Below are 17023 nucleotides of genomic sequence, written 5' to 3' on the forward strand. Positions count from 1 at the left end.
GAGCACAGGCGCTAGGTGCGCGGGCTTCAGTAGTTGTGGCACACGGGCTCAGTAGTTGTGGCACATGGGCTTAGTTGCTCCACGGCACATGGGATCTTCCTGGACCAGGGCTTGAACCCATGTCCCCTGCATTGGCACGTGGATTCTTAACCACTGTGTCACCAGGGAAGCCCAATCTTCTCTACTTTCAAAGTGTAGCTAGTCTACAGCTGTCAGGTACCCAGGCTCCTATCCTGTTGCTCTGACATGTATAGCCTCCGTTCCCAACATTACCTCTTGGCCTAAAATGGCTGCTTCATTTCCAGCCGTCATGACTACATTCCAGACAGCAGGCCAGAGAAGGTAGAAAAGAAGAGTCAAAGGAAATGTCCTTCTCTTTAAGGACTTTCTGGAAGTTGCTGATGCCCTTTCCACTTACATTTAGAACTTAGTGTTATGGCCGCATTTAATTGCACAGAAGACTGGAAATTTAGTCTTTATTCTCAATGGCCATGTTAACCACGTTAGAAGGAGTAGATATTGGAGGACAACTAGCAGTTTCAGCTACAGAAGGTTCTAAATAGAGTCATACGTTCAAATATGCATTTTGAAAAGATCATTCCGGCAAACTTTTTGTTTCTGGGTGTTTAATCCTGGTTAAATGTCCTTGAAGCAGAGGACTGTGTTTTACTCAGTTTTGTACCCTTGGCACTTAGTCTAGTACATGGTGTTGAACAGAAATAAACCCTGCTCCAGTAATAATAATGTCGTTTTAGTAGGCTAACGTTAAGAAAACGAAGTCTAGGCATCACTTAGAATTGTTTCCTGAAGTGATCTGTTTGAAATGCAGCTGTGGTCAAAAAGGCCAATAAATATGCTATAGGAACTGGGAAAGGATATTAAAAACAAAACCACAGATATTTGCACACTATTAATGGCATGCTTGGCCTAGAATGCATTAGGTATAGCCTTTTTTTCTTCTTCTCTCTACTTACGTTTTTTCCTACCTCTTTTTCCTCCCTCCTACCATGTTCTCTTCTTTCCTGTCATCTTTCTTACCCTCATCCTGGCCTTAGTTGTAGGTTTGAAGGAAAATGCTGACTTTTATCATAGGTCATCTCATCCACTCTGGTGGTTTGCCTGGGACCTCTGTGTTGACATGTCCCAGATCTGTTTCTAGCCTGACCTCTCCCACGAATTTCAAATGTATATATCTCCCTGCCAAACATAGCTCCTTGATCACTGCACTGACACCACAAACACAACACATCTGAGACTGAGGCCACCACCCTCTCCTTCCCCAAACCGTGACTCATCTGTTTCTTCTACGGGTTAATGCCACTGCCAACCACGTCGTCATTCGAGCCAGAAGCTTGGCATCCTTGCGCCTCCCCCAGCATCCAAATCCCGGAAATGTTTGCACTTCCTAATTGTTCTTTTTCACTTCAAGCCCCTTTCTCTTTATTTTCCATCACTGCCCTAATTCAGAGTCTTGGTCATCTCTGTCATCTGAGACATTGCAGTCTTCTCCGTGGTGTCACCCTTGACAATCTTGCCTGCATTTCCCTTCAGAGAATTCTGCAAAAATCCATCCTCCACTCTGCTGCTTGTGTCTATTCAGTGACTCTGCCCATCCCACAGGGTGAAGGCTAGTCTCCCTAGTTTGGCAATGATGACTCTTGTCCAGATTTCTGACTCCTCACTTTGTACTCTAGTAGTTCTTATGTACACAGTTTCCTGTGTACACTATGCCATAGTTTTCTTTCTAGAATATTCTTCCCTCCTTTCTCATCAAAATAATTTTATTTTTATTTATAGTGGCAGCTCCTTCTTGGGCTCCTCGGCTGGTTCCTCATTATCTCCTGAACTTCTAAAGCATTGGATTATCCCAGAGTTCAATCTCTGGACCTCTTCTCTTAGTTATCTGCATTATGACTTTATATACCATCTCATCGCTTTCAAATTACTCATGAGCCTGATCCTCTCTCCTAAACTCCAGACTCCTTTCCAGCTTCCTATTTGGCATCTACTAGGAATTTCAAATTCAAATTCCAAGTACCTGAAAATAAACTCCTGATTTTCTGCTTGCTCCCCAAATCCTTCTGTTCGTACATTTTTCCATCTCAGTAATGGCAATTCCATCCTTCCAGTTGTTCAGGTCAAAATCCTGGAGTCACCCTTGGCTACTCTTTTTCTCTCAGACGCCACCTCCAATCAATCTGCCAATTCTGGAGGCCGTACCCTCAGAGCACCCAAGTGTTAGCTCGTGCCCCTCCATGCTCCCACCGTGGTCCAAGCCACCAGCATCCCTGCTGGTATACGTCCAGTACCCTCTCAGCACGTTTCCCTGCTTTTGTGTTTGCCCTCTTCTGTATATTTTCAGCGCGGTACCAGAGTGATCCTTTCAAAACACAAGACAGGGCTTCCCTGGTGGTGCAGTGGTTGAGAGTCCACCTGCCGATGCAGGGAACACGGGTTCGTGCCCCGGTCTGGGAAGATCCCACGTGTCGCGGAGCAGCTGGGCCCGTGAGCCATGGCCGCTGAGCCTGCGCATCCGGAGCCTGTGCTCCGCAACGGGAGAGGCCACAACAGTGAGAGGCCTGCGTATCGCAAAATAAATAAATAAATAAATAAAAACAAAACAGAAGACAGTTCATATTATTCCTCTGCTCAGAACTTTGCTGTCATATCTGAGCTCACTCAGAGTAAAAACCTAATTCTCTACTGTAACCTACCAGGCTGCACATGGCCTGGCCTCGCACCACTTCTCTGACCCTCTGTAATGCTGTTTTAGTCACATTGGTTTCCTGGCTGTTCTGTCAACACACTAAGCACGTGTCTCCTTCAGGGGCCTTGAGAGCTGCTCTTACCCCTTGATCTGGAACACTCTTCTCACAGATAACTGCATGGCCAGGTCCTTCATTTTCTTGCTATCTCTGTGTCTCTGCTCAAGAGTACCTTTCAGGCATTCCATGACCACTTCCTCCAAAATAGCAAAACCCTATCCCTGCATTCCTTCTAAAGCTTACCTTGCAGTATTTTTCTCCATGGCATATCATTCTGTAATTCATGCCATCATCATTTTTTATACCATCCCTAGAATATAAGCTGTACAACAGTATGCACTGTATCTGTTTTATTCACTAATCCATCACCAGTACCTGGTGTCTGAGCAGTGTCTGACCCTTCAAAGGTACTCAATAAATATTTGTTAAATGACTGAAAGTTGAGAAGTTATGTGTGTATAGGCAGGTTTGTGTTTATAGCTTTGGCAGAAAGTTGAAGTGACTTTTTTTTTTTTTTTTTTTTTTGCGGCACGCGGGCCTCTCACTGCTGTGGCCTCTCCCGTTGCGGAGCACAGGCTCCAGACGCGCAGACTCAGTGGCCATGGCTCACAGGCCCATCCGCTCCGCAGCATGTGGGATCCTCCCGGACCGGGGCACGAACCCGTGTCCCCTGCATTGGCAGGCGGACTCTCAACCACTGCACCACCAGGGAAGCCCTGAAGTGACTTCTGATTTCTCCATAAAATTATATGTGAGATCAACAACTAAGAATAATGGGGAAAGTACATTGACTGAGGTTTGGAAGAGCAGAGAAGGTTTGAAATAGCAGTTAGAGAGGAAAAATGAAATGATAAAAAATGCGGAATTGAGGGAGTAGTGGAGGCTGATGACAGTGAATTTACAGTTTTGTACCAGGCCTTGTTGGATGACTTTTGTACAGAAGACATATACCTTATTTGATTCATATTACTGTAGGAGATGGATATTATTTATTACCATTTTACAGATGGAACAGCAGGCTTGAACATGAACTAATTATCCTAAGGCATGAAGCGCTAGTATGTGGCAGAGCTAATAACATTCAAAGCAAGGTCCTTTTGACCATGGAGGCTGCACTCTTGTCACTACACCACGCTCTAGCATGAAGAGTGGACCCCACATCGGGGGCTGTGGAGGGGACGTGTGCCAGGACATCAGTTGGCGCATGGAGGAAAAAAATAGCCAAACTTGTATTTATATGCTGTTCTTTTATGTTTCTCCTTTTTTAAAGTGTCTTATATAAGATACATACTATATTAGCTAATAGCACATCTATAAATAAGTAAATATGCATGTATTGGCAGTGCAGTCTCAAATTATTTTTTACTGGTAGGGGTACATTATCAAAAGAGTTTGGAGAGTGCTTCCCTGGTGGCGCAGTGGTTGGGGGTCCGCCTGCCGATGCAGGGGACACGGGTTCGTGCCCCGGTCCAGGAGGATCCCACATGCCACGGAGCGGCTGGGCCCGTGAGCCATGGCCGCTGAGCCTGCGCATCCCTGTGCTCCGCAACGGGAGAGGCCACAACAGTGAGAGGCCCGTGTACCGCAAAAAAAGAAAAAAAAAAAAAAAAAAAAAAGAGTTTGGAGACCATTGTCATGAAAGAAAGAGCCCTTGCTTGCTGGTTAAGAATCTTGGGTTATTCCATTAATAAAACACAAGATCTTGGGCTTAATCTTCTAACTGATTTGCAGCCAGAGACCCCCTCACTTGTAAAATGAGGGTCTTGGACTTCAACTGACAATAAGGTGCTCTTAAGTGCTAAAAATCTTTGGAAAATGGGACTAAAAAAGTAGGAGAAGAGATAATGTAAGAAAATAATGTAAATATTTTCTTGTCACTGTTCAGAGAATATAATTTTTCAATTCATAACATTTTCTCCCGATATTAAAGTAATAGAAAATTATATTTTATTATTACATTTTGAAATTATATTTTGAAAATGAAGAGTAGGCAGAAAGAAAAAGAAAAAAAAATCCCACCACACTAATTCAGCCAGTTTACATTCTGAATTTCTTTCTGGTTATTTTTCCTAGTGGTATTCAGAGCACACATATTCCAATTTTTTTCATGTAATAGTTCTTCCTTGTTTTATTGTCATTTTTATTAACAACATGATATTCTCACTGAAACACTAGATTTTTAGTCCGATCCCAACTTTTCATGTTATAAACAGCGTTGTTAAAGTGTTTGTTCATAGAGCTTTACCCATATTTTGGGTTATTTTTCTTAATATAAATTCTCAGAAGTAGAATTACTAGACGAAGGAAACTTAAGTCACTTGCCAAATTGTTTCCCAGAATAATTACAGCAATTTCTAAAGCCACCAATTCTTATCAGAACCTTGGCACTGCATTGCTGCTCTTAAGAAAACTATTGTGAATTTAATAGGCAAAAAAAATTCTACGTTTTAATTTGGACATTTTAGATACTAGTGAGGTTATATTTCAATTTTTGTCCTAAGTCAAAAACAACTAGCAAAAAGGGAAATACAGTTCTTTGAGTTTTCTGTTTATTATTGGATTCTGGCTTTTTTCTTAATTTGTGCACCCTTTTAAAATTATACTCTCCTTTAATCTGAAAACTGTGTTTGATCCCAGCTGTTGGTTTCTAATATCATTCTCTAAGGAAAGGACAAAGGGCTCCTTGGAGAAATGGCTGATTCTAGAACTAGGGTAGGATATTTTGAAAATGAGCCTGGAGCGTCTTATGCCAAAAAGTAAAAGGTACTCCACAAACTAAAATAAAGTATATTGAGGGTGGTATATCAAAGGGACATAGGGTCCAGTTGAAAATGTCCCAGTGACCAAAGCCAGAACAATTTCAGCAGGAAAATAAATAAAATAGTGTTCATTTATAACTCAGAGTATAAAATAAATATCTTTGGGCTTCCCTGGTGGTGCAGTGGTTGAGAGTCTGCCTGCCGATGCAGGGGACACGGGTTCGTGCCCCAGTCCGGGAAGATCCCACATGCCGCGGAGCGGCTAGGCCCGTGAGCCATGGTCGCTGAGCCTGCGCGTCCGGAGCCTGTGCTCCACAACGGGAGAGGCCATAAAAGTGAGAGGCCCGCATACCGAAAAAATAAAATAAAATAAAATAAATAAGTAAATAAATAAAATAAATATCTTTGGGTCTACCGATACAAAGAAATGATTGAATGAATACATAAATGGGGAGAAAAGAGAAATCTCTTTTACAGAAGAATTCCGAATCATTTATGTACATGCTCTGCCCTCAAGAAGGGGAAGAATAAATCTCCACTCCTTAAATGTGGGCTGCATGTGGTGAGTTCCTTCCAAAGAGTACTGGGTGAAGACAGGGAAGTAATGAGTCACCTTACAGTGGAGAAACCTGAAAAACACTCCCTCAGCCAGGTGATTAAAGTCAGCATCAACAGTGCTAAGTCACATTGATAGTATGTTCCCTTGATGTGACGTGGTGAGAATGGCACTTTGCCTTTGTGGTCTTCCTCCCCAAAACCCGTAACCCCAGTCTAATCATGAGATAAACATCAGAAAAGTTCCGATAGAGCAGCATCTTACAAAATACCTGATCAGTACTACTCAGAATTGTCAAACTCAACAAAAACAAGGAAAATCTGAAAAATTGTCTCCGCCAAGAGTAACTTAAGGAAACGTGAAAAATAAATGTACTGTGGTCTCCTAGATGGGACCCTGGGACAGAAAAAAAAGATACTCAGTGAAAACTAAGGAAATCTGAATAAACTGTGGACTTTGGTTAATAACAGTGTATCCATATTGATATATTAATTGTCCTAAATGTACCATGCTAATATATGATGTTAGGAATATCAGTAAGTTGATGAGAGGATAGATGGAAACCTTGTACCATTTTCTCAATTTTTCTATAAATCAAAATTGATAAAACTATTTAAACAAAAACAAAGCAGCTTGCATTACTGACCAAAGGACTGCTGCAATCTGGAAGATTGGAGGTCAGGTATATTATCTTTTTCACCCCAGGAGATCTCTCATTCCTTCAGATCTCTACAAATGTCATCTTTCCTCAGATCTGTGATGTGCGTTTGTACATAAAAGTGTTCTGAGGGGGAGAGGACTGCATATTTGGTGCATTCCAAGATAGAACTAGATACTTTCGACATCCATCTTACATAAATAACAATTCCACCAACATTTATTTGGTTTTTAGGACCTGATGGTTGCAGTGTGTTATGTTTATTTATTTATAAAAGTATTAAACATACTAAGGACTCTTCCATTATCACTCACTAGAACTTACCTCTAAAGTTAAAAGGATCCAGAACTCTGTAGAAAATGTCATAAAATGTCGATGGCTTTATTCCTTTTGAGTATAAAGTCTTTTACGAAACTGATTTTCAATGCTAGGTTTTAAATTACTTTTAGAAATGGGCAAGGGAGATATATCTGCCTGAATTATGGGACTGATGGTTCTGACAATGGAAAGTTAGAGATTCGGATACAAAATCACTTTTGCTTTGATATTCAGGGCTCTGACTTAGGCTTCCTGGTACTTGTTCCTTTGTCCATTCCACAATTCTAGCAGAGGGCTTTACTCTGTGCTAAGCTTGATCCCCTTGTGGGGTTACATGCTTGTGGAAGAGATAGACAAAGGACAAATGAACCAACAAAATAATTTCGAATTATGGTGTGTAGCACAAAGAAATCACACATGGACCTGATGGAGAGTATGGCAGGGGGAAGGAGCAGAATGATCAGGGTCCCTACCCTAGTAAGGCAGTCGTGGAAGTTCTTTGAGAAGATGACATTTAAGCTGAAACCTGCAAAATGAGAAGGAGCCATCCAGAAAGTGTAAGGAATAATGTTCTAGGCAGAGGAATCAACATGTACAAAGTTCATAGATACTTTCTCTAGATCGACCCTACCTTTTCTTGACTACTACAGAATTACAGCATCATTTGATGCTATACATTTTCTACCACTCAGATATTTCCAAACAAGATAAACAGTTCTATAAAGACCATCAGTACACTTACCTGTTTGTCAGCGTTTTCTTTTTTTAAAAACAATGAATAATAGCATGTTTCAAATTTTAAAGTAGTGTCATCAACAGGTGCATGGTGCCCAACCTTGAATTTTTAAGGAAGAAAGAAAATCTGGCAAATCCTCTGATAAACCAATATGATTGCGTATGATGCGTCAATAAACAATTTGAATTTTTCTTTGTTAGGTCTTTAATTCTGTTAGTGAGACCTGAATGGTGACAGCTTTCTCATTGCCTCTGCTTCCCAGTGAACTGCTTTTTCAGAGTAACTCTGAAAACAATGGAATAGATTCTAGGAATCCACAATCCAATTGGGAGATAGTTTTCCACCTGTTGGAAATGTGGCTCCCAAACTTTTCTTTGACTCTTAGGTATTTAATCGGCTGCTACTCCTGTCCCAGACTCTAGGATCAGGCTGCAAGGTCCTTTTTTTCTGGGTTTGAGACTCAACACTGCTCACTGCCACTCACTGCCCTCATGTATATAGTCATGCAATCCGGAAAATTGTGTAAATATATTTCGTTTTATAAACTGAGATTTAAGGTAGCAAGCGAGTGAAGAGCATCTGATAGAACGAATACACCAAGGCTTTATAAATGTGGCCTTCATTTATTTGTTATTCGTATTCATTTGAAAAAGGACTGGTTAAAGTGTAATTTGAAACACTATGAAATTAATAGTAAGCAAATGCTGTGAGCATCTTTCAGGAGGAATATTTAATGTGGAGAATACTTTTTCTCAAATAGCTTTCACAAACTCTTAAGGGGCCTAACTGTAACATACCTACTAATTTAATGCAAGTAAATTTGATATACTAATTTAGAATAATTCATATTATGTCAATTTCTACTTAGAGAAAACTTATTTTTATTTTCTTTACCCTAATGAGTCTGAAATTTTACAACTATATTAAAAATCATGCATTTGTGAATATTATGGTACCTTAAAATTATTTACATTTAGAAGGTGAAGATTTGTTTCTTTTAATTTATTTATTTGTTTTTATTTTTGGCTGTGTTGGGTCTTCGTTGCTGCCCGCGGGCTTTCTCTAGTTGTGGTGAGCGGGGACTACTCTTCATTGCCATGCGTGGGCTTCTCATTGTGGTGGCTTCTCTTGTTGTGGAGCACGGGCTCTAGGCACACGGGCTTCAGTAGTTGTGGCTCGCGGGCTCTAGAGTGCAGGCTCGGTAGTTGTGGCTCATGGGCTTAGTTGCTCTGTGGCATGTGGGATCTTCCCTGACCAGGGCTCAAACCCGTGTCCCCTGCATTGGCAGGTGGATTCTTAACCACTGCGCCATCAGGGAAGCCCTGAAGATTTGTTTCTAATTTTAAAATAACCTCAGTAGAATTATCAACCTCTAAACAAAGATTTTTAATTTTTATTTCTCTGAAGGTAATGATTTAGGTTCAAATATCATGACCTCATTTTCATCAAATTGTTTTTCTCTCCTTCATTGACATACTTAAATCACTTTTTAAAAACTTTTTAAAAATTGTAAAATATGTCTTTACATTCAAAAACCGTATATAAGGCACAGTTTAAAGAATAATAAAATGAAAACAAAAATAAAATGAAAACACCTAAACAATCACCCAACCAAATAGAAGCATTATTTATATTTGAAGTATCTTCTGTGTACTTCTATGTTGTATTTCCCTGCATTTCTCAAGAAGCAACAACTATCCTGAGTTTTGTGTTAATCATTTCCTTGTTTTTAAAATAATTTTATCATATATACATATCCCTAACCATAATAATATATAGTAGTTTATTTTATATATCTGTTCATCAATAGGTTGAGAGTCTTGGTTGTACACAGCTGTAGTTCATTAAATGTTAAGTGCCATATAGGATTCAATTATTTGGATAGATCATACTCCAATTTATTTATCTATTCCCCTTTTGATGGACATTTGGGTTGTGTTTAGTTTTTTACATTTTAAACAATGGTGCTGTGAATACCCTTGTACATGTCTCCTGGAGTACATTTATAGGAGTTCAAATAGACTTTTAAAACCATTTTTTTGTGATTATCAAGTTGGAGCCCAAACAAATTTTCATTTTTCTCAAATAAGTATTTTTGTAAATTGGTTGGGCCCAGTTGGCAGTATAAGAAGTAAAATCAATGACTAGTTCTTCTGAGTGCTAGAGAATTCATGTAATGATTATCCCTAAGTTAAAACTCACTTAGATGAGAATACATGCTTGATGTATTTGTTTCTATTTTTGTTTTTAATTATAACCAATTGAAAAATGCATCCATTGAACCAAACTTGTTTATTTTGCCATTTCATCTATTAATGTAACTAATATTTGGATAGAACTCTACAGTTTATAAAGCACTTTTACATACCTTATTTCTCTTGAGTTTCACAAACATCTGAGGAAGTAGGTATTATTATTATTCCCTTTTTTTAGATTTATAAACTAATGATCCATGAGATTAACAGACTTGCCCAGATTTTAAATCTATTACCTCTGAATTTATATGCTATATACTGTTAATATTTTATAAATGCCTCTTTGTGGGTATAGTAGATAAATATGTTATCATTTCTTTGAGAACACTGATTAAGATTTAAATTTCTTCCACAGTTCCATCTCTCTTATGCAGAAAAAGAATTGCTAGAGAGAGAGCCAAGAGGAGAAGCCCATCAGGAACTTCTTAGGCGAGCAGCCAGAGACCTTCCCATCTACACCAGGACCATGTCTGGAGGTAGAGGATAACGAGTGCTTTGTCAGGATGGGTTGTGGTGATGGTTAGAAAGCATATCTATACTTGGAACTGTCAAGCACTCATTGAAACACATTGTGCTTCAGCTTGGATTATTATTAAATCTCTCCTGTTCAGTCCCATAAAACAGAATGGAAACATGAGTAATGCTATGGCACAGAGATCTCAACCAAGTCAGAACTGACTTGACTTCTATTCTGCCTTCCTAGCTGTGACTCAGTGAAGATGTTAGAACTGCTGAAACTTGATTTGTAGTTGCGTTCATTTTTAAAGTTTTAATTCCTATTCTTATTTAATTCAAAAGAGCAGTATCTGTTAATGAACATAACATTGATAATCTTACATACATTTAAAACTTAGTATGTAAATTATACAAAACTTAATTCGGATATTGATAAAATTTCTTTATCTTTAAAATTTATGTTTTGTTTTTTTTTTTACAAAAGCAACTCAATAAATCTCATTTACTTGCACTAAGATTTTTAAGGTAATTTAACAGCCATCTAATTAAAGAATTGTCTTAAAAACTGACACACATGGACTACTGGTACTTGTCCACAGAGGCTCACCCAGAAGGAAACTCTCTGACTTTAGATGTATCCTGTCCCTTTCAGTGGCCACTAGCCCCATGTGGTTGTTGAGCACTTAAAACGTGGCTAGTCCAAATTGAGATGTGCTTTAAGTGTAGAACACACAACTAGTTTCCAAGACTTGGTATGAAAAAAGGACTGTAAAATACCTCGTTAATATTTTTATATTATTTATATTTGTTTCTAACTCACTTTAGAGTCATAATTGAATATAACGCTAAGCTTCACACTTGATTTTTTCCTGTTGTTTTTACTGTTTCTCAATGAGCAAGTGGTCATCCCCTGATTTAATATTATGCCACTGGTTCTATCCCATAAAGAGAGCGATGTGCTTATGTATGTTTACATATGTTTACCCTGTATAAGCCTAAACTAGTATTGAGGAAATTTAAGCCCCCTAAAAATAAGTTACTACACAAGTTGCCAAAACTAGTTAATGGCGGTGACAGTATCAGGTGCAAAAATCTCATCTCCTCATTCCTAGTGAAGTGCTTTTTCTACTAGACCCCTTGCTACACCACATTAAGACCAAGGAGGGAAGTATAAGTCATACCAGGATAAAGTATTACTATTCATTAATAACAACTATCCTTTGGATTTATAAGTTATCTCCTTGTGTGGGTTATGTACTGGTGAGGCTGTCATCTCTTGTATGCCTATCTCCTGGGATGAACTTATGTTTCTCAATATTTGTGACAGTCTGGAACAGAACCTGAACTTCCTGATACAGTCTTTCTATTTTTAGTGCAAAAATTCTGGATGCATGCTAAAATCAATATTAACAGACTAGAGTCACTGACTCACATTACAGAAAGTATAATAGATAATAATGCTGGTGTGATTGGTCTCCTTCTGGAGCATGTGGAACGTAAAGGTAATCATGATGCAGAAAGGACGTCCAGTGGAGCAGCCACAGTACCCCCAAGGCAGGAATGTGAGCAGGGTCCTTCTCACCCCATCCCCAGCCAAGACCCTTGGGTTGTTTGGATAACTTCCTTCTTCACCCTGCGAAAAGCCATGGACTAAAGCAGCTGAAAGGCTCCGTTGATGTTCACACACTTTATACGTCTTAAGAGAACTGAAGAAAGTAGATGGCAATATAATTTGGGGTTTTCCTATTCATTCTAAATCCACAGTCCTTCCTCCACACCTAAAAGAGAAAAATACCAGCTGCCTATACACTGACTGCTGTACACAGAGAACAAATTCAACCATATACGGACTTGGGTGTAGGGTGTAGTGAGGCAGGTATTAAGTCTCCTCATCTCACTTCTGTTTGTCCTGTGCTTTCTTCTGATCCAGACATCTCCTGCTTTCTTACCGGGTTCTCCAGACTCTATTATATTATTATTTATTTTTATTTTTATTAATGAGGACTATTTGCTTTTTTAGCTCTCCCTTGCTATCGATCCTTTCCTACAAAAAACTATTTGTAGATTTTTTGACAAGGAAGGTAACCATTAGAAGTGAGGTAATTAGTTTATCATTTTGCACACAGATGTTGGTAATGTTTCCTTTTCAACATGTAGCAAAAAAGTTTTAAATCACACAATACATGAATAAATTCTCAAAAAATTCAAGCAAGACAGTTAAAATAAAATGCCCCCTCTGCTGTTAAGACTTTTTAAGTGATAACTAGATGGCTCATTTAAAATTCCAGTGGGATGATTTTAGTTGAATATAATATGGCACATGTGGAGTGTTTTTTTATTATAAGACTAAATTTCTGTTTCTAAAAGACAGTAAACAAAACCTTTTTCTACATTGTTTTGATTTCTTGTGAGTTATTGCCCACTTTAATTTGAAAGGTTTTTTTACCCCAGTGTACTTTAGAGATAATCACCACTTGGAGAGAATCTAGCATTGCCCACCAAAACTCACCTGGAAATTCTGTGACTTTAGACCCATGCTGCCCAGTATGGTAACCACTAGTCTTTATGTTGTGATTACTGACAACTTAAAATGTGACCGTAAGTGTAAAACACATAACAGGTTTCAAAGGCTTGGTATAAAAACAAGTAAAGTATGTCAATAATATTTTATATTAATTATATGTTGAAATAATATTTTGGATATATTAGGTGAAATAAAATATATCATTAAAATTAATTTCCCCTGTTTCTTTTTACTTCTTTTAACGTAGCTCCTAGAGAATTTAAAAGTACTCATGTGGCTCACATTATATTCCTTCTGGACAACACCGCCTCACACTTTGATACTTCGCATGAGCCAGTGATACCTTAGAGCTTCACTTGGGATGTACCTGTGAGGCTCCTTCATTCAGGAGATGAGCAGGCCATGCCATCCATCTCTGGAATTTCTGAAAAAGAAAGTTATAAGGGGATGATTAAGGAATTATTTCAATATTGAAAACAACTCCATCTAGGCCTCGTTGTCTTCAAAATAAACCTCATTTTATTCTTAGTTTATAACAACGATTTCTGTTTTTTAGAGATTATAGTATTAGCTAATATAATCTTGGTAACTGCTTGTTGCAAGTATTTTTTCCAAATTTTAAGTTCATTAGTATTGGTTTTGCTGGTCCTACTGGACTGCCCACTTAACTGATGTCCTGTAATTTTGGCAGACTGAGTGCATCCTGTCAGATGCCTGTGTCCTGGAGGAGCCTCTCCAGATCAGTCCTCCATAATTGTCTCTGATATCTGTATTAGAGGAGAAAGGGTCAGGACTTCAGTCACAAGAATTAAAATTCTCTATTGGAAATACCTCTTGCAATACTCACTTCTAATCTTGTATCTCACCCAGCAGAAAAGATGTGAGTGCTTTCCCAATTCAAGCAACCAATTGAGTTTATTCACAAATTTCTGAAATGTGTTTTCTCAAAAAACTTCTAGAATGTGGTTGTATCCTCCCCTAGTTATCCTGGCAGGGTACTGGAAATGAATTGATTTAGTCGAGGGAGACATTCTGTTTACTTTGATAGAAATGGACATGGTTGCACCCTTTGTGAATCTTACTGTGACTGCTTTATAATTCTGTAGTATACTTATAGTTGAGCGTGCCTTAGAAACATTTCCCCCAAAGATTTTCTATTTTTGGGAAGCCTCTCCAGAGAACTGAGGCTATAGGCAAATCATTCCATTTTTGTATTTACGCAGTCGGGTATGTCATATTTACCGAATTTAAATTCATTATGCTTTTTAGAATTTAAATTTGGATAGATGATTAAAAGCTACTTAAGTGTGTATTCAATTCACTGTTAAATCTAAGACTAAGTGGAACTCTTTGTTCATAGCAATCCGCTACTGTGACAGATGCCAACTTATAAAACCAGATCGCTGCCATCACTGTTCCGTCTGTGATAAGTAAGAAAACCTTTTACTTCTAAAATGTCTACATGCTGGTGGTCTTTTTATTTAATATGTTTCTTTTCTCACCGCTTTCCACATTATTTCCTTTTCTCCTTATTCATGCTTCTTGGACCTTTCTTTAGGAAGTATAACCAGCATAGTCCCTTGCATTAATATGAGTGTGGCTGAGGGCCAAGATTGGTTGCCCTCCTCCCCCCAGATTTTCGCTGATATGAATGAAGTGCATGACTTTTCGCAGCTCATACTTGGCTGGTTCTAGTTGACAAGTACTTCTGAGATTCATTTCCCTCTTTATAAAGATAACTCAATTGGCTTCATGACAGTCACATGTTATTACATGCTTATACTACAAGGACAGTACTACTTGGCTTAAGGTTGGATATTAACGGAAAAGCTTTACCCAGACTTTCTATAAATCTGTTGACATTTTGCACTTTATCTTTAGCATAAGAGTTGTATATTACCATACTGCTTGTTTTTAGAAAATTATTTTATTTGCATCTTAAAGTATGTAGATTTTGAATTTAAAGTTCTACTATTGGATCGTCTAGAATTGGCCATAGTGTGTTTATTTTAGATGAAGCCTTTGGCTACTGTTCAGTTTTTAGATAAGTAAATAACTTTGCAATGTTTTACTCACCACGACTCTTTTGAAATAGTATTTCCTCTTTATAATGTATTGGGATAAAAATTTGATGGGATGTTGAGTTTTGTATGTGTGATTTTTTTTTAGATGTATTTTGAAGATGGATCATCATTGCCCATGGTGAGTATGGCTCTATACTTAAAGAAGTTTCTGTCCTTTATAACATAACAAGTTGAATCATAGATCTATTTAAATCTTTTTATAAATGAAATTTTGCCTTAGTTGACCTAGTAGGACCTTTCAGATTAAGTTTCTAGTATTTGTTTAGTTAGCTCAAAAGAGCCTTTATTCAGGAGAGTTTCCGTGAAATAATTTTGACACCAGTAGGTTAACAATGTAAAAGTTATTTTCTCATATTTGCTCAGAGCAACTGGTTTTCTTTGTATGCACATGCATCAACACAGAGATTCTAAAATACTTCTCAGAAATGACACCAAAACGTACACATAAATTATACACGATACTGCACTCAAAGTTTCTAATAAAGAATGAATTCATCTAGAGCTTTCACAATCTATTTTAAATAAAACTTAACATTTAGGAGTAGAATAGGAAATACACAAATACGCACATATGTTTAAACAAGGGTTTCCCCTTAGAATTCATTAATATTTTTTTAAAAAGTCTAAATCATGAAATTAGATAACTTAATAGAGGATTATTTGAAAGATCTATTTAACTAATGAAAGAAGGTTGATTTTTCTACCTTATAATTCTTCATCTCAATGTGCACATCCCTGTGACAACCACGCTAAAGTTGCCAGCCAGGTCGGATTTAGACATCAAGCATGATCATTCTAAAAGCCTTATCTTCTTTCAGGGATGGCACTAGGGAAAGGTAGACGTGCCCACAAATCTACACCGGGGGTAGGTGGAAACATACATAGTAAATGGTTATCTTAGCTGCCGGAAACAACAGAGGAATGTCGGGTTTGCAATGTTATTTCTCTCTCTCCAGGGTAGCCCATACTTTTCTTCACCTAGACTTTCTGCTTTAACATGTCAAGGCTAGTTAATGCCTGTGAGAATAACGCTCCTCTCAGAGGAAGTTGTCGGTAAATCCCCTCTCTTTGGAGCATTAGTTTCCATTTGAGGTCATTCTTTGGCTTTCCTCATTCTTTCCTTCATTCCATTCACTCTCTTCTCTTTCTCAGTGAGTCCTTTCCCCCTGATATCTCCAATTATACGTTTTCTTAGTCCTCATTATACTCCTCTGTTGATCCTTCTAGTAACGCCTGCTGTCAGTCCCTCTCCGCCGCCACCATATCCCCACCATCCACATCTGCATTCTCTGCACCTGCAGTGGACAGTTCCCAAGCCCACCCACTGCTCCCACTTTGGGCACTGCCTTTTCTTTGCTTCTCTGCCTGAGGGCTCTCTTATGTCTGGGGGGTCTGTTCAGCTCATAATCCAGGCAATTCAGAAGTGCCAGGGCATTAATGCTTCCAGAGGCCACTCTCACCCAGTGAGGGACTGGCCAGGAACACATGCTTTCTTGGCTTTTCTCCTCCTTTCTGGATAGCTGGGTGGTCTAGCTGTGGTTGAGCAGAGTGGTAAAGAAATCAGGGGCATAGAGTTCATTCCCATTTTCCTATCTTTTTTTTTTTTTTTTTTGTGGTACGCGGGCCTCTCACTGTTGTGGCCTCTCCCATTGTGGAGCACAGGCTCCAGACCGCAGGCTCAACAGCCATGGCTCATGGGCCCAGCCGCTCCGCGGCATGTGGGATCTTCCTGGACCGGGGCACGAACCCGCGTCCCCTGCATCGGCAGGCGGACTCTCAACCACTGCGCCACCAGGGAATCCCCCGTTTTCCTATCTTAAAGTAAGAATGGATAGTGATGATAAGCAATGGAGAGCTGGAAACAGGATTAATCCCAAGCTAGTGCACACCTATAAAGCTTGCCATGCCCTTG

General features: G+C 38.8%; 1 protein-coding gene across 1 annotated transcript in view; it reads left to right on the plus strand.

The window, feature by feature from the left end:
* Window positions 1–17023, plus strand: part of ZDHHC2 (zDHHC palmitoyltransferase 2) — a gene marked incomplete at its 5' end in the record, with an annotated part of 64972 nt that overhangs the window by 31879 nt on the left and 16070 nt on the right. Inside the window, 3 exons of the mRNA XM_079726783.1 lie at window positions 10403–10523; window positions 14388–14457; window positions 15197–15229. Of these exons, the coding sequence (XP_079582909.1) occupies window positions 10403–10523; window positions 14388–14457; window positions 15197–15229 (224 nt within the window). The remainder of the gene's footprint in view (window positions 1–10402; window positions 10524–14387; window positions 14458–15196; window positions 15230–17023) is intronic.

The sequence above is a fragment of the Hyperoodon ampullatus genome (assembly GCF_949752795.1).
Source record: "Hyperoodon ampullatus genome assembly, chromosome: 20".
NCBI lineage: Eukaryota > Metazoa > Chordata > Mammalia > Artiodactyla > Ziphiidae > Hyperoodon > Hyperoodon ampullatus.